General features: G+C 39.9%; 1 protein-coding gene across 2 annotated transcripts; it reads right to left on the minus strand.

Annotated features, from left to right (window-relative positions):
* Positions 1-3,717: 3,717 nt before the first annotated feature.
* On the minus strand, positions 3,718-19,053 carry brd1b (bromodomain containing 1b). 2 transcript variants are annotated; one of them, XM_081356069.1, is made up of 13 exons: positions 18,696-19,053; positions 14,634-15,998; positions 13,759-13,915; positions 13,545-13,676; positions 13,272-13,400; positions 12,510-12,822; positions 12,142-12,402; positions 10,459-10,935; positions 10,250-10,379; positions 9,486-9,616; positions 7,610-7,719; positions 7,101-7,255; positions 3,718-5,136 (listed from the first exon to the last, which is right to left on the minus strand). In XM_081356069.1, exons 2-13 carry the CDS (start codon positions 15,977-15,979, stop codon positions 4,968-4,970), a joined length of 3,510 nt encoding a protein of 1,169 aa, XP_081212195.1. In that variant the 5' UTR covers positions 15,980-15,998; positions 18,696-19,053; the 3' UTR covers positions 3,718-4,967. The 2 variants fall into 2 exon arrangements, with proteins under 2 accessions (XP_081212195.1, XP_081212196.1); XM_081356070.1 differs by lacking the exon at positions 7,610-7,719.
* Between the last annotated feature and the right edge of the window lie 183 nt (positions 19,054-19,236).

A 19,236-nucleotide genomic window follows, 5' to 3' on the forward strand; every position in this document is an offset into this window, starting at 1 on the left:
TAGTGGACGCGATAGCAGCAGCTTATGCCTCCAAACACCTGCAGTGCCCTCTGGGCATCAGAGCCCATTCCACTAGAGGCATGGCCTCGTCGTGGGCCTGGTCCAGCGGAATTTCTATCCACGACATTTGTATGGCGGCGGGCTGGGCCTCCCCGTCTACATTCGTGAGGTTTTATAACCTGGAAGTTCCTGCCCTACAGGCAAAAATATTGTCAGTATAAGTGACATGTATGCTCTGCCCAGCTCCCGTGTGCAGACTACGTTCATATGCTGGCGCTATTCTGGTAACTACTCAGGGTGAAGTGTTTGACTCAGACCGGCTGATCCGTTCTGTTTCCTATTTCCCGTTACGCGCTGTTATCGGTGCTGGCCCGCGCTGCTGGCCGCCCCCATTATTCTCTGCCGCGTGGGAATTTTTATCTTCATGTGAGACCGACTATGTCGTTTTCTCCTACCCTTATGAGTGCTTATGTACTGTTTGGGCTCGCTCCGCCGGCCCTACTGTTGTACTGCTATGTTTATAGACCGGCCGCGCCGCTCTATTTCATATGCTGCATGAAGTGCATGTACTACGCTGGCCCGTCTCTCGACCGGCCACATTTTCCAGCAGAGTGTTTTCCCCGGTTCCCCTGGGATTCATGGGCTGGATGCTCGGCGCACACGGCGTTGAAAAAGGGTTCCCGATGCGTAAGCTACTTACGCAATACGAGAGAACCTCTCGTAAGAGAACGTACTCGGTTACTAACGTAACCTCGGTTCTCTCTAGAAGAGGGAACGAGTATTGCGTAACCTGCCGTGTCGCGCCACGAGCTTTTGCGCTTCAGACTGCGAAAACCAGAATTTTAGCCTGTGAGCGCTGAATATATACACGCTGGCCACGCCCATTCTGACGGTTAGAAGGGCGCGGAGGGCGCGAAGCGCCCTCATTGGTTGCCGCGTTCATAGCGCTCACCGATAGGCTTAAGCAGTTGCAGCCGAGCAGCCAATGAGCACGCTTATACAGCCTGCCTAGGTCTGTCGGCTGCTGCACTGCGTTGACAATGAATACAAAATTAAGGATAATTTTTTGGCTTCAGATCTCGAAGAAAGAAGACTTTCCCGGTGCGTAAGCTACTTACGCAATACTCGTTCCCTCTTCTAGAGAGAACCGAGGTTACGTTAGTAACCGAGTACGTTCCTCTGTGTTGTTATCGTTATAGTTGTAGTGTGGACTGTGCTATTGTTTTACTTTTTTTTTTTTACTTTTTTTTATGGTTAAACATGATATCAGCTTTTTAGAACTTCAGCAACCTAATTATATGGAATACATAATATATCACCTGGCTGTTATGAAGAAACACTTCGTCGTCTGTTTTCAAGCTCGGTGAAGCCCTCCCGCGATGAAAAGTTTTTTTCTCTCTCTTATTGATCTTCCTGTTCCTTATAGTTCGGTAGGTTGAGTAAGCCATTGTTGACAGATGAGAAAACATCGTAAACATCTCGTACACTCCAAAGCTTTAGGTTCAGCTAACAAGCTTTCAACTTCCGCCTTTGCATTGGCTGCTATGTTACGACAGCCTTTCTCAAAGTGGGTGCCGCGGCACACTGGGGTGTGAAAAAAAATAAAAATAAAAAAAATTATTTTATTGACAATTTAGAAATAGCCTAGGCCTAGTTAACCGATGACAGACAAAGCAGAATCCCAGTAAAAGAGATTCATCTGAAAGGTAAAATTATTCTATGAATTATATATAGGCAAATGAATATTTACATATTTAATTGCTCATATTTTAATTGAAGATATTATAGCAACACTGTGTATGAATGCTAATTGAAAGATTTCAACAAGTTTTTATGAAGGCAAAGATGTCTGAAATGTACATCTATGGAAATACTGAATAATAACCACATTATTTACAATAATTATTAAATGTAACTTAATAGGCTATAACTTTTACTCCACAAATTTAAAAACATTAATGTGTCCACAAATCCCTCATTAACAAATAGGCACAAAAGATGTTCATATTCAACATAATATAATGTCACTATTTTCCAGGAACACAAAATTAGATCAATTTATGGTCAGGAGAAAAAATTAAGGTGGAGGGGGAGGGTCATCTTACTCCAACCTACCTTATGTTTGTAGAATTTACCATTGTATAATATTTAGAATATAATAAACTGTGCATTGATGTTAGACTCATTAAAATGGACTGGTTTATGATGGATCCAATCCCACGTCCAATCCATCATAAACGTGGGGGGGGGGGCATTTTCATGCCTTCTGATATTGTGATCATGGTATAAATATTGGGGGGGTTGTAATGCATAGATTTAAATATTGGGGGGGTTATCTCCCCCCCAACCCCCCCACAAACTACGCCCTGCCTGATATAGATGCACTTATTTTGCAAACTGGTATGTTTGCAGATGATATGCCAAAGCACACTAGTAGAAAACGCAAACAGGGATAAACAGAGGCAAAGAACGCGTGGGAAAAATGAAGAAGAGAGACAGAAAGAGAGATTGCACAGCATGCTTGTTGGTTGACAAGCCAGACATCTCTGGAACAGGTAGTGCTGATCCGGAATAAAAGAGCTCTTTAATCTGCTTTACAACCGACAATGCTGACCTTGCAAGAAGATTATTAAAGTTTGGAAGAGATCTTTTACAATCACATTCTGTCAGAGCTTAACCGCTTTTGTTAGGTGGGGGTCTTGCCGGGCCATCCGGAGTACGACCACCATCAACGCTGTGTTCGGTTCAAGAGCTCCATCTAGTGATTTAGTGCTTAAATTGATGGAAAATTCAATGATGCATGGGAGACCCCAAGTCCATTTTAATAGCTTGAAAAAATACTTAACTTAGAAGTGTGCTTCACACTTTTTCTCACCGTATGACAAATGAGAATTTTAAACAAAACTGATAGGCCTACTTGATAACACACTTCCATACGTGAAAAATATGTTACAGCTTATGTTTGGGGGCCTCAGAAATACCAGATATAAAACCAGAATAAATGCAATGAATTTTTTCATTAAAATACTCTGATTAATATTCACATTGTAGCAGCTCACTCCTGCCAAATGCTTATTTACTTTATTGTATTTTTTTTCCTATATATTTTACTTGCATCAAATTGGCCTGGAACAGGAATATTGAAGGAGAAAAAAAACATTTTTCTTTGTTGCAGGTGAACTAAAGCCACAAAGATAATTTTACTTTAAATAAACAATAAGTGAAATAAAATATATAATTTTTTATAATTTCAACATTTCTCATTTAGCTAACTTTTAATGTACTAAAATAACACACATATGGTCACTACGCAATATATATATATATATATATATATATATATATATATATATATATATAGTATGTGTGTGTGTGTGTGTATAAAGGGCCAAAAAAACAACAACGTACTAAAATTCTCTAATGAAACTGAACAATATAAAACAAACTCAACTTATTAAGAATATAAAAATATATACTAAAGTAACACCACTCTGTAGTTAAAAAAAATACAATACATTTTTTTTAAAGTTCTTAAATTATTAAAGGAATTGAAGAAAAATAATGGTTTCATTTCAAAATGTACTGTTATTTATACATTTGGGCCCCAAAACATAGTCAAACAGAACTTTACAGTTGATGTTCCCTTTAGTAATGTTAAGAGATCAACCACAAAAAAGACGCAGCACAATTTGTAATTTTTTTTTGTTTGTTTATTTTCAGTGTACTTAAAAAATACTGGATCTCGCCAGCACTCACTATCATTGGCTATAATGTGATCCTCCCAGAGAAAAGAAACAAGAGTACCGGTCAATACAAGACATTCATAAAAAAAAAAAAAAAAAAAAAAAAAGTGTTTTAACCCAGAATGCTACCCAGAATCCATACTGGAGAGAGACACAGTTAAACAGTCACAACAGATGGTTATGATTAAAACACCCACACACAAAGCAAAAATAGGCAAACACAGCTTCCACCAAAATATGCCTACTCCAAATATAAAGTTTTGCATACTTTTCTTTGTCCTAATACAACACCTTTGTACAGGCACATCTTTATTCAGACCTACAATACAGTTCCCGAGAGCACAGTAAAATAAAAAGCAACAAATTGGGGGATTTTTCATTTTTTTTTTTTTCATACTACCTGCCTGAAACATTCACACAAACTAATATGAAAAAGGGAATAAACATTCCAAAAAAAAAACCTGGGCAGCAAAATTTTTGGTTTTGCATGAGTGATGCACTTCTGGCTTTCATCGCTACTGTTGTTTCCTCTTCTCCGAATTTTTTTTTTTTAACCACTCTAAAGTATTACATGTATATAATTTCTTAGCTTTATATAAATATTTACAAACATCACTTAGTTGTGTCCCATAAGAATATTTTTATATAAAAAAGTAGATAACATGTTAATGCCAAGGAGGAGAAGCTTGCATTGACATTACAATAACTTAACCGTTAAAAAAAAAAAAAGAAGAAAAACAACAAAAGTTTGATACAGTAAGTGCGTCAGCCCCTTCCAAAAGTCTCTAGTATGGAAAAATCAAGGCTTTGCACGTGATGTAGCACCAGATGGGTTCGCACCTCAGCGCGGTTGAGAAATTACCTTGGAGTAGAAATCTTCCAGGAGGTCGTGTGCGGTACAAACCAAAAAAAAACAACAATAAATTAGTGTTGGATAATTTAGGATGACGTTATTTACAGCCAGAGTTAAACACAAGGTGTATCGTGGATGGTGATGGAAGTGTAAAGGAAAGTTGATGGCAGTGTGAGAGTTCACAGCAGTCTTGCAGCACATTACAGGAGAGTGAAGGCGCTCTCACATTCATAGGTTGAGAAACTCGCCGGCTCCTAACAGAATTGGGAGGGAGGGGCTCGGTAAACACGGCCAGTCGGATACGGGAGCGTAGCGTCGGGTAAACGTGGGGCTTGATGAGACCCTCCAATATCCCCCCCCCCGAACTGGGGTTAATCTCCAGCGCCTAAGTCCTGGACAAGGCTCAAGTGGTTCATGGCACGGTTGAAGGCGCTTTGCACAGCTTTACGGACGCCTGACGTTCTGCCCTCCAACATTTTGCTTTTGTCTAAGGTCTCGTCGATTCCGAATGGTGCCATCTTGGATTTAGGAAGCCATTGCCTGATGGAGATTAAAGAGTACAGAGTTATTTTAAAAAGACAGCAGAAGCAGAACTTTTAAACGTATCGCTGTGTCCCAACCAGTCCATTCTCTGTCCACACTGAAACTGATACCCAACACAATACTACAGAAACAGACGATTGGATAAGAAAGGCGTTTTAAAACGTTTCAATGACGTATACTCCTAAATATGATGATTCCTTGTGATAAAACCCCCTTGCTAACACAAAGGTAATTGTATATTTTCATGTATTAAGACCCTTTTAAAAGGTACAACATGTAAGATTTTTGTAATAAAATAATCCAAAACTACTTACATTACATTATCCCAAAAGTTTGTAAATCCAGAGAAATTCCAGTTTTAAATAATGGCTCGTCCCTTGTCATTGTCGCATATTAATAACGTAATATCCGCGCTGTCCTAGGTTTCTGTTTGTAGACATAATACAGAATCTATGTATATCTATGATACAATATCTCGCACGCCGCTGTTGTGTCGTTCAGCCATCATGGTTCACGAATATTGATCGGCGAGTACAGTAATTCCAAAAAAACGTAAACGTAGATCAACTGAGGCAAGCTGGCTTTGGGACAAATGGAGAAATAAAACAAGGATCGATATCGGCGTGGCGTTTTCGAGATGGAGAGAGCTTCGCGACAAACTTGGGACTTGATCTGTCGACAGAGACTCTGCTCTCGAATGTGTTTTAGTAGACAGGTAAGCCAATGTTATTTATTGTACACATACAGTTATATTGCACTTTCTTTGAACTTCAGTAATGCTTTTTATCAAGTCTGTTGACCAAGTCTATGGCAGTGAAATTAAATATAGTAGGCTATATGTTGCATAAAAATATTTAGCCATTACTTGCAAATACTTTACACGTGTAAAACTGCGCAGCATTAGCCCACCAAATCATTTGACAAATAGTCACATATTAGTAACAGGCTAATGTAGCATTGCATTTCACGTTCCTTGCAGCCAATTCATTACGATGGCATAAAATAGTGTGATCAAACGTACAGGTAATATAAAAACTACTTTGTTAGCTGATATATAATTTATATGATTCGTGAATTCCATACATCTCTGGATGGTGAAAACGACATCTCCCATCGTTCCACTCTCCTTCATAACGTCATCAAGCTTCGTCTTTGTTATTGTTTTGAAAATGTGACCTCTGGCGGCGAAAAAATTACAGATTGTACCTTTAAAATGAAATGAAATAATTTTTTATTTTTGTAAAAAAAAAAAATGTAAAAAATATCATTATTAGCCCCTTTCACACATACAGTCTTACTGGTAAATTACCGGTAACAGATCATGTGTGAACAGGACCTATTTAAATATACTGGTAAAATTGGTTCCGGCAATTTACCAGTAAGGGAAGTTGTAACATTACCGGTATATGCACTGTGTGAACGTGGAATGAAGATTACCAGTATTTTGAATGGTCTGTTACCAGTAAAAAGCTAGAACGCTGTTGCTTGTGTGAACAGCACATTTTTGAATTTACCAGTAAAGTCGTTCTGGCAATTTTACGGTAATTTACCGGGATTGCTGTGTGAAAGGGGCTATTGTCACATAAAAAGCAAAATGTAATACATTTTTATTTGAATATTATCCTAGTACTAGAGATACATAGACTAACATTAAATGGGGGGGTATATATATATATATATATATATATATATATATATATATATATATATATATATATATATATATATATATATAGAATGCCTGTTAATTGTGTCAATGGAACAAAATACTTTTAATCTTATTTAAATGAAACCGACATATTATATGTTTTAAAAATGTAGATACTATGTTAAGTTTGACTGCCCTAAAGATACATTTAATAAACTCCCATCCTGCCAGGACAGCTTAAAAACCTCTGGTGTTAGACACATTAACACATTTCGCTGTATTTGAACGCTTCTCTCAAAGAAAGACTTCTCACCAGTTGCGTCTGCTGTCGAAGAAGCGGACGAGGAAGAGTTTCTCCTTGGACCTGTACTGCATCAGCTCTCCGACCCTGAGCACGTCCCGTGGAGGGATGGGAATGTACTCGTCGTTGAGATGGCAACCCGCCCGAGGCATCTGAGGATCTATGATCTACAGGTGGGCAGAGAGGCCATCAAAAACAGTAATCTTTGAACGTGCATCTCGAAAGTCCTGGTAACCTGGAAACTGGAGTGTGCCTGTGACCGCTAATGTATAAACTGTTGGAAATGGATATGGTTGCCACCAAACACAGGAACGCACACACACATGTACACGCTCACTCACATACACCAAAAAAAAAAAAAAAAAAAAAAAAAAAAAAGTACGCACATGCATATCCTGGTTGTATCACCTGGCAATAATGTTATGGTTGACTGTTGGCCACTGAGGAGGCAGATGCATGAAATAATGAAGAGGAAGAGAAGGAGAACCAGTCTCTGACGGCATGCACACATGCACACTCACCAAGGCAGGATAGGAAGGATATCCACTAAGTTTGGCCCAAACTAGTTTAAGGGGCTCCAGATTTAGTGGTGTAGTGTTAGCAGGCATCCAAATATTGCTGCTGTCAATCTCTATGAAAGTAGGAATAATGGAAAGTTATGAGGGGTTCACCTTAAAAAAAAAATGGCGCAGAACACCTCAAGAGCCACGGCAGTATTTAGCCAATCAGCAGCAGTGGATCATTTCTTTAACGGAAGCATGCCGAGCCAATAACCAGACACCATTATGCTTCTAATGCCACTTCCAAAAACAAATTGATTTGTATATTTTTAATTCAAAACAGAATTTGAAAAAAAAAAAAATGTGCTGAAAATTGTTTTGGTGTGGTTTGGAAAGGTCAAACATGTCACGTGACTAATGAGCCCACTCAGACTCTGACATGCTTGCGGGTCAGAATGCAGAAGTAAGGCTTCTATTTCTGAGAAAGCACGTGGCAGGCCAAAAGATTTCACTCAGCATATCGATGGTAAGCAGTCAAGAAATACTGTTTGGGGTGAAATTATCCTTAAAGGGTTGGTTCATCAAAAAATATAAATTCCGTCATCCTTTACACACCCTAAGTAGTTCAAAAAGCCCCCACATACTTTCCTTGAACAAAAAAAGACAAGTTTTTTTTTTCTGCTTTTTTCTATGCAAGAACAGGGACTTTCAAGCTACAAAAACGGAATAAAAGCAGTCCACATGACCTCTTAAATCATATAATAGATTTGCATGAAGAACATGCCGACTTTAAGTCTCCATTTACTTAAAATCTTCCCCTCTGTCATAGCAGTCAAGTCTCATTTGCTTTGTATATATATATAAAATTATGTGTTTCAGAGCTACTATTTTAAATGAATAGCAACATGAATAAATTTCAGTGTTAAGGCTGGTTCACACCAAGAACTACTACTAGGTTTTAATAAACATTTTAATCAGGGATGTCACAATATACCGGTATTTACTTTAACTGTGATATATATATATATTAAATCAAATACTGATATCGTGTTAATGCTACACATACGATGATCTCGTAAATAAAACAGTGCGAGTAACTCTCTGGTAACACAAAATAAACAATTTAAAGATGAATCTGACCTTACTTTTCAAAATTAGAAATATATAGAATACATATATTGTGATAGTGATATTATCAATACATGATTCTTCACCACTGTAATCGTGTAGAGAGAATCGGAATTCATGACAGCCCTAGTTCTAATTCTAAGAGAATAGTGAATTTAGAAACCACCCGACTTTAAAGAGCTTGAAAATTTAAAGCGGCAAACGACAAAACTGCAGAGTGTGCTTAAAATGAATTAAAATTGTGTGAAAAGGGTATTGTGTGTTGGTGTGAATGCTAATATAATCATCATAATATTGTGAGCTTGTGATCACTATACAGTTTCACTGTATGGAAAAGAAAGAAGCAAATAATCAACATTTCACGTGTTTTAGAGAGAAAAGAATGATTTGGAAAGACATGAGGGTGAGTAAATGATGACAGGATTTTCGTTTTCAGATGAGCCGTCCCATCAAGCGCCATGTTAAAGAGCAAAAGTAAGCAGCAACTACCCAGAGGGACAGGATAAGCCATGATGATTATTAAAACATGAGGGTTTCAACATGCAGACACTACGGCAGTAGGCAGAGGTCTTTATTGTGTTAGACAAAGCCATGAAGAGCAGGTCAGTGGCAAAAGCAAGCAAGAGGAAGAACAGCGAGCTTCCCCAGAGCTGACGGGACACCAATGCAGCTGCCAGAACTGGGTCTGACCCATTTCTCAGAACTGAAGGATGGGGCTGGTGTACAATCCCACATACCCATTCATGCCTGCAAAAAGCTGGATGCTCACCTGCTGCCAGCTTGTTGGCTTTGGAAATGTTCCCTGGTTCCACGCAATTGACCAGCTCTTTTTTATCATCCGTCGTATTTCGTCTCGTCATCGCCAGCTTCCCTTTCCCGCTCTTTGTGTGACTGACATCGCTAACAGAGATGGGGAAAAAAGGCGTTCAAAGAGGATCTATAATGCTTTTAACATTTTTAGTGTGTAATGTTGCTGTTTGAGCATGAAATAGGCCTGCAAAGTTACAAATCACATAGTCACTCCCAAAGGGAGTTGTTCTCTATATCATTGGGCACTGTTTCTGAACTTCCTGAAACACCTTGATTGTAGTCTTGAATTTTCTTCTGGGAATGAACATGTCACAAAAATTCTTATTTAAATAATTCCCACCCAAGGATTATAAATAAAAAAAAAAGGGCTGAGGCCTGGTTGAGTTGCATTAGTACTGCATAGAAACTCGGGGTTATGGTAAGTGTTGTGACATTTCCCAAACACGCTTAGAGGTTTACCAATCACAACACACTGCTCCTGCCGACCAATAGGAACCCATAGCACTTTTCAAAAAAGGGGGCTTCATAGAGACCAGAATGTTACTGAAAGACTGAGAAGAGAGGTGCTGCAGTAATGTAAAATGTGAAAAAGAATGTTTTGAAAACCGTTGAAAACAAAAACTAAATCAAGACTTTGTAAAAGGGCATATTATGGCCTTTCTTATTTATTACGGCATTGTTTAGTACAAATTTAGAAATTGTATTTTATGTACTCATTCCCACCTTGTGTTTTCCTGTATGCTCCCGCTTCCGCTGGAAGAGATGCTGGACTCTGAAGCACAGCGGCGGCGAGGCTCTGGCGTTCGATTCATAGGAAGCCCTTTCTTTGGCTCTGAAAACCCATTAGACAAGCCTGCAGATACAAAACATTGTCTAAACACACCCAGGCAATGGTACAGTGTTTCTCGAGATTAAAAGTGTAAGCTGTTTACCAGTATCCAAGCGTTTGATCGGACACTCTTCCTCGTTGTCATCCTGACTGTCTCCACTCGCACTGCGTGTCCGTTTTCTGCGCTGGAGAAGGGTTTCGAGCCGAGGGATGACCACCGACAGGAACGTCTTAGTGCCCAGCTGAGGGCAGTCAATTGAGGATTCACTTGTGTTCGACGGCTTCTGTGGACTCTTTGACTTTCGGAACAGCACAGCCGTTCGCCGGTTGACCATATTCGCTGGTTCAGTTAGAGTGGAGGTAGCGACCATAACATTATTTTCAGAGGGCAGAATGTCAGGGGAGAGACCGTTAAGAAGTGAGGTAGAGAACGTCTCCCTGTCAAATTTGACCTTTTTCGGGCACTTTTCAGGGCTGGGCTCCATGGGTTTCAGTGTCGGAGGTTCACAGGGACTGTCTGAGTTTTTCAGGAGTGGCACAGAGTCTGAAGGCTCAAGTTTTGGAGGTAATGACTTGTCACCTGTAATGATAGATCAAATATTTAGTACAAACCCATTTTGAAAAGTAACAGTTCTTAAAAGAGACTAAAATGGCTTTTAACCAGCTATTAATGAAGATAATTATGCCTTCAAAGTAACTTTTTACCAAAACATTCTTATTAAAAAAAGTTCAAATTATTATGGTATTAACATGTAAATTAAAAGCATACAATTTTTCTTTCCTTTTTTAACGCCATGCCAGCTTCTACGACTATATTCAAGGCGAGAGCCAGGTTTAGTTATTCAAAAATAAAAATAAAGGTGTTTAAGATTCATTTTTTTCTAAAAATCTTAAGACTAAACATGGGTTTACTTGGTTAAAACCTTTTCAAAAGTATCATCAGAATAAACATTTCTCAAAGGGATAGAAGTAGTATTACAGTCCAGCAAAATATGTTTAATGGACAGTGGAATCTCACAAGATTACACTTTGGTAAATTATCTTCTAATAGTAAAGATTTGTGCAAGTCTCAAGGGTCCTATCCAACATCGTGTGTAAATGACTTGATCCCAGCGTTTATTAAAAGAGAATATATGTTTTGTCCCAACAACAAGATTTATTGCATGTAACTTCTTGTTTAGGCACTGACATGATTTTGAATCAGTCATTTAAAAAATCCTGTTGTGAAGAAATCTCAATGAACTTCAATCCCACTAATAGAGCATTTTCCTGAACTTTGGTCAGGGATGCGTATACCCTGAAGCTGTTCATTTGTTGCAAAAGCTGCTGCCACTTGACTTCCAGATCTAGATCCATCTGTGTATATTGAGGTATGTTGTGTGAACATTGCTCTTATGTCCAAAAATTGCTGGTGATAATCAATCGGATGAGTTTTTGATTTCTTGCTAAATCCAGATAGATTTGGGACTTTTTGAGATCCCATGGCAGAATGCTGCAAAAATGTGCCTGTTCCAAAATATTTAAATCCACTTTCAGATTCTCCAGATGGATTTTAATGCGTAGACCAAATGGAAGGATGTAACTTGGTTTTCTTTCTTATATTATTGAATGCTGACTAGGCTGGATTTTAAATGCATAAATTAAACATACATACATACACACATACATACAGTGTTAAAAAAATAACATTTGGACCGCACAGTATATATTGGTCAAACTATGTGAAGTGGTTTTACTACATTTAAAAAAAAAAAAAAAAAAATGATGTGATTCAATAGGAGTGCACCTTCTTCCTCAGTAGCTTGTGGTACAAAAAGAGGCGCTTTTTCCTCTTCCTTGGGATTATTCTGCTCCAATGAAGAGGGCTCCTTTTTGGGACCCATTTCCATTCGCACATCACTGATGGTCTTTTTGAGCAACTTGAGCCGTTTGCTCCTGGAAGGACATGACTTCATGGCACTGGTTAAATCCAGCATTTCCAACAGCTTCTTCAACTGTTCCTCCTTAGACATGTGCGCACGATTGCCTGGATTTAACAGTCGGTCAACTGGTACAAAAACAGAATAAAATCTATAATAGTTCACCAATAACACAAACTCTGCAACTTGCAATTTTAAGTAGTCTAATATAGAAATGTAACAGGTAGGGAATTACCATCATCCCAGGTAAATGATGGAGGTGCCTCTATCTTAGGAGGCTCAGCGAGGTGCATTCCACTGGCGAAGTCAAAACCTATCCGATCTGTGTCCCGCCGTGTCTTCCTGAGGATCGCTCCACCGTGATCTCGCAAACGCACAGCAGCGCGGTAGAAAAAGGTGTCCTTGGCGTTGTACTTCATGCAGTTGTTGATAATGAGGTTGAAGTCATCCTCAAACTCATCCAGGCTCTTATATCCATGGTCCTCAATGCGTTGTCTCATTGTAGAGAAGTCCATGGGGTGTTTGATGTGGTCTAGATAATCAGGAACCTGAACACAAGAGGGAAATCAAACATAGAACAAACCTACTAGCTTTATGTACACTCAAAGAATCTGGAGACACCTGCTCATTCAAAATGTTTGACAGTAAAACCATCAAAACTAATATAGCACAAATTAAGAAAAATTCAAATCAAAACCATCATAAGGGTTTTTATACTTTGATGCAAAAGAGCCCAAAATATTATGACAACAAATATTTTAAAGCCTGAAATATTGTTCTGTGTTTTTATGGTGCAAGGAAGAAAAGTCAAACCCTACATAACATTTTGTTTTTCATCAAACAATATGCACTATATATTTCATTTCTAAAAATTAGAAAGCAAAATTAAACTTGTCTGTTTTATGCAATTTTCTCACACCAGGAATCTTCATATAAGAACAATTTAGAGTTTGAGAAGGTCAACATGACTCAGCCCACAGGAATGAGACAGCCTTACCTCTTTGACATTGACAGGCTGGGAAAAGATTTTAGCCTGGTCTCTCTCCTGCAGCTGATCCAGCACTGCTCGCAGCAGGACAGGAAACGGAGTGAGTTGCATCTCCAAAACCGATTGCTGCAACTTCATCTGTAGAAAACAGACCAAAACGTGGCGAAAATTACATTAACATCAGGAATCTCAAAAGTACCAGTACTTTGATATTATAAATTATAAAGAAAAATGTCTTTCTCTTCCACCTGGCATCACAAGATCTGAGAATGATAATTGTACCTCCTCTCTCTTTAGCTTCTCTCTCTTGCGGATGAGCTCCAGCAGTAAGCGAGCGCGCTCCAGGTCATGCCGTAAACGGTGCCAGTCCTTTAACTGCTCCGTCAGAGCTTGACGGTCCTCGTCTTTTGATGCCTGTCATTCAAAAAAAAATCCTCTTTCATAATTCATATGCATATGACCTGGGCTGTCAATCACTCCTGTCCGAGAGTCTTACCAGTTCTGGTTCTTTTTGCGGCTGTATGGCAGTCTGCAGGCGCCTTATTAGCGGGACGCCATTCCTCGACTGTCTCTTGAGCATCCAGTAACTGAGAACCCGTTCCACAAACACTTTCTTCTTCTGGACAGAAACTTGATTGAGGATTGTGTTGAAACTATAAGGAAGGAGATCCACAAGTCAAACAAAAGGGAATCACACAGAATCAAAACTAGGGCTGCACGATATATTGATATAAAATCAATTTCGCAATATGGCTTAGTGCAATTGAGAAATCACGCAGACTGCGATTAAATTAAATATATATACGCTACCGGCTCCAGAGTGGCACTGCTCATCCACAAACATGCAAAATGGCGAGTTTCACTGTGAAAGGGGCAGCGCATTCATCCATTTAAAAGCTCAATGAATGGTTTAGCATTTGAAAATTATGAAATTAAGATATAAATATTAGTATCATATTTTTGCAGTTTTACTTTAAAATTAATATATTTTTTATTTTACAGTTAACATATTATAACATATTTCTTATGTATATATATATATATATATATACATATATATATATATATATATATATATATATATATATATATATATATATATATAATAATCACAATTAAAAAATAAAATAAAAAAATCCAGCTTTTTAAATGATTTTTATTTTTGCACTCCCTGACACTCTACTTGCACCCCACTCATTCTAGAATCATCTGGTGAACGTTACTGCATTTCTTCATATCGTAATATATTTTGCAGAAAAAGTCACATCACAATATCAGTTTTTACAATATCGTGCAGCCCTATTCATAACCATTCAAAATAAAGATTCAGCGAATCTTTCCAGGAAAATATTTCGTCAAATGCACACCTACCTTTTAGGCGTAATGCTAGGCCCAGAAACCGTCGGAACCACTGCAACAGCCTCAGATTCCGGCTTTTTGTTCTTCTTCTTCTGGCATCCTTTCGCTCTCTCCCTGTGAGCGGCCTTCTGACATAAACCGTTCTTGGGTTTGGAGTCCTCGTATATAGTAAGAGGTCTCCTCACGCAACCGTTTGGGGTATGAGAGCAGCAGTACACCGTTTTCTTCACAGAGAACGTAGTGGCTCCTGATTCAGTGACCTCTTTGATGGGCTCCATCTTCATGTAGAGACCGGCTTTCTGAGCGCAGCTCACGTGGAAAGCAGTGTAACAGTTGGCTTTGCTGCACTGAATGCAGGCACCCACTCCTTTCTTCTTACACAGGTAACAGGTGAGTTTCCAGCGAGCTGGAGGAATGTTTGCCACGCCATCAATTGGTTCGATGAAAACCGTATTGGTGAAACCGACTTCCGGGACCCAGATGGCACAGACCACGTGCCCCCATCGATCGTCGTCTGTTCTCTTAAGCGCGCCACCTTTATTCGGACAGAATATGCACTCTGCGAGCTGGGAAGGAGAATTTAAGCAGTGGCGGCAAAGCCAGCGGCCCTCTGGGATATGGGGGACACCGTAACACTCCTGATGCACGGCGAGATTGCACATGTCGCAGAATAGAATTGCGTTGCTGTTCTGGCACTCACCGTCCATGCAAATGCAGCAAACGGCGTCCTCGTCGATAAGTGGCTGCGGATCTCCTTGGCCCTGGCTCTCGAAGAAAGACTCCTTCTCGAAACGGTCCATGAGGAACTCAAAGAGGTTCTGAGAGACCTGGCTGTAGCCGTCGCTCTTCCTCTTCTCGTTGATCAGCTCAAGCCAGGCGTAGTCTTCCTCGTCCATGTCGTATTCCACCTCTTCGTCGAGCTCGTCTAGCGTCTTTTCCACGTAGGTGAAGTATGCAGACGGCCTTCGCGGCACCGCTGGGAGGTTGTACTCAACCATTCGGATCTTTGGCTCCGGGAGCCTGCCCTGAGCTGGCGGACCCTGCACAGTCGTCAAAGCGACGCCCTTCTTCTGCTGGTTGTTTTTGAGCCGCACAGAGCGCACAAGGACCTGTTGTGGCTTCTCTGTGTTCTCCTTGTTGCTGGTGCATTCGCTGATCTCCTGAGCTAAAGGGTCATCGCTGTCGATGACATCCAGTTTGTCGTAAATGCTGAGCCGATGAACGCGGCCGTCGATCTCGAGCTCGACCATGCGCTGAGCCTCTGCATATGTCAAGGTCTCGCGGTTGCGTGAGGGTTTGATGGGCGAGGGAGGCCTCTGCGGGGTGGCGACACGATTATGTCGAACCTTCTTCCTCATTTTGAATGCCTCAGAGGAACTGAAGTACAAGAAAACCACACATCAACTTTTAACTGTTTCAAGCCACAATTTGTATCCTCCACAGATCATATTTCATTTTGAATAAAAAAGGTTGCCCATCAATCTCCAATTCTAGATTGAATTACAAACATGCATGTTATAAAACCAATCCAACACTGCAACTACACAGTAAAGGCCTGTTCACACCAAGAACATTAACTACAAAGATAATAACTATTTTAGCATCCAGAAAAATTGACAATCAGCTGGAAAAATATTGTTCTGAAAGTAACTGCAATAATATCACTCCTCTGAGTAGTTATTGTTAAGGCCTGTTCACACTAAGGGCACTAAATTAACTTTAAAGTCCACACTTCAACTATAATGATAATAACAGAGGGATGGTATCATTGGCATCACTTTCAGAACAATTTTTTTCAGCTGATGATGAAAAATAACAGTATTTACAGCCAATCAGAATCCACCGACTTCAAGGAGCTTGAGCAATTAAAAGCAGCAGACCGCGTATAATTAAACATTATCTTGAGTAGTTTTTTTTTTACAAAAACAGTACATACTTTTAGGGTGTAGTATAAGTAGGCGAACTGAGATGCAGCACAAGTGTGCCACACAAGTCCTGAAAAGTGAAGCCAAAATGTTTCGATGGCCCCCAGGTGGTTAGAGAGAAACTAAATAAATTTTTTCCAAAGATAGTTTCTATCATTTTAGATAGTTTTTGTCCAGCTGATGCAAGTTCAAACGTTACTTTTTTTAAATAAGTTTATTTTTAGTAAGTTATTTGATGCTATAATAACGGGAGTGTGACGTTCATGATTGGCAGCTGAGATTGACAGCTTCTCTGAGCGAAGTAGTCACTGAGGCACCAACAGACTTTTGGGGGGATTTTCGGGAGGAGATTGGAGCTATAACTTTCATTTCTACATTTCCATAACTGTTAATTTCACATCGACATAATGAGTTGTTCTGCATCAAACTGTACTAACCGATTCTGCGCGAGTGTGCTTGGGCCTTGATATTGCGGCGCCACTTCACTCTCACTACTGAGCAGACTCGGGTTACGAATCAGTACAAGATGTCAGCGCCATTGGGACACTGGTGGCTTCGCTTTTCTTCAACGGAAGAGAGTAAAGGTGCGTTGTTCATCTTTTTGTACAGTCTATGTTATAGACGTGTTGTCGATTTCTCTATTCTCATGATGAATATTAAAACTTTATAGTTAGTCACATGCTTGGCATGAACAGGCATTAATGCTGCCTTCACGTGCTATCGGTATTAGCATAAATACGAGTTTCCTAGTGGGAAATTGGACATGAAAACCCTCTCAAGTCATATTACTACTGGGAAACCGAGTTGGGCTACCATAAACTTTAAACATGGCAGAGGGGAGAAAGATTGCTGCAACAGCTAACGTTACAAGTTGAAGTAGTCTAGTGCATATTTACATAATACAAATTAACATTTGTTGCATTTTTTTTTATGCACAGCAAAAATTGCATGTACTAGACTGAAAGTCACTCCGCCCAAGTAGCTGTGCTCCTACGCCTAGTGAGAATATAGTTCCCAGTATTTATACGATTAAAAATGGTCTCTGTCTCATATAGCCTTGTTATTTGTACACGCTGTGACTATACAGATCACAACATGTAAATAGGAAAATGTTTGCATTATTTTGTCACTTATTGGGATTAGTATGCTACCTTATCCATTTACATCCAGTCTTTGTGCTAAGCTAGGCTAGCGGTGGGTGCGTCAAATAACACTTACAGAACGCACAGAAATGAAAAAGGTATGTATGGACTTATCTAACTCTGGGGATAAGCTAAAGTCCCCAAAAGTCGGAGTGTTCCTTTAAACTTGTAAAAAAGCGTCCACGTCCTCGTAATTACAGTTAGTAAGATGGGAATTTTCTGAGAGCGCCTAAATGTTACATGTACCACGTGACTGATGTACAACCTGACCGTTACAAATTATTTATGTATTGATAGTATTGCCGTAGAAACAGTCCGAGGACGTGAACATTTCCGAATAGAATGTCACGTGTCAGCCCAAAATCAGGACTACAGAAGTGGGAAGTAGGAAATTTCCGATAGCAGGTGAAGGCAGCATTACTGTAGGTATATATCCTATCCGGTATCCATGGCAACTTAAACCCAAGTTTGAAACCGTTGGCATAGAAACAGAAAACGCTTGCGTTTGTGTTGTCAATATGTGCATTTCGCCATCGGACATTGTAAATAATACATGTAAAAACGATATTAATGATACAGCAGCATTTAACGTAACTGCCAATTTGAGACTTAATTAACCATTTTATTCAAATCCATACCTGACTTTTAAGCTCTGCAATTTGATACGTAAAACCGTTTAATTAAGGCATTGGCGTGTAACAACAGATAACAGCCTCGATTTGCATCCAGGCTTTTGTTAGTTTGAAGGGGGCAGGGCAGAACAAGGCCAAACACACTGGACTGGAAAGGAAACACACTCGAACTGAGCAGCAAGGACACACACGGCATCCGGCGGCCTGCTGGCGGTTGTGCTAGTGAGCTAATGCTGTTTGGAGAGAGCCACCGACATTACTGCAAACATGGCGTCAAACAAAACAAAACAGGCGCTGTAAAATGTGAATACACACGCATGTTTCAGGCAGCAAATATATAAATAAACCCAAAGGGACCTTGCGGTTTGTTCTTACCTTCGCCGTCGACGTTAAAGGAAGCTTTAAAGGCAGTACGGCCGAGCTAAAAGCAGCAGCGGTGTGGCCTACTGAGCAGCAGTAGGTGTAATCCGTGCACGAGCCGCGCTACCCGTCCACCAGCCGCTTCTCCGTTGTATTCCGATGGTAATATGAGGTATCCGTAACGGTCTGCCGGATCCAAATATTAGCATTTAAAAGCCGGAGTTACATGCTTAAGATAACAGCAGCTCGACCATGCTAACGCGCCTGTTTTCGGTCGTTATTGGGCTGGCCGTATGGACACTATGCTAGCAGGCTAGCTCGCCTCTCTTCCCCCCACAACAATGCGGCTGCAGCTCTCCATCGCCTTACGCACTGCGTCATCGCGCACGGCTCCGTACGCATAGCGTCATTACGTTCATTGTCAAAACAAGGAAGCACTAGGCAGCGCCCCGCCGCTTGTCTTCTTTTAGATTAAATGCATAATAAATTGTGTGTTCTTCCGTGTGATTCAAATTGTTCGTTTATTCATTTTAATTCACTTTAGACTGTACATTGC

The sequence above is a fragment of the Scardinius erythrophthalmus genome, assembly GCF_964197995.2.
Source record: "Scardinius erythrophthalmus genome assembly, chromosome: 24".
NCBI classification, from domain to species: Eukaryota; Metazoa; Chordata; class Actinopteri; order Cypriniformes; family Leuciscidae; genus Scardinius; species Scardinius erythrophthalmus.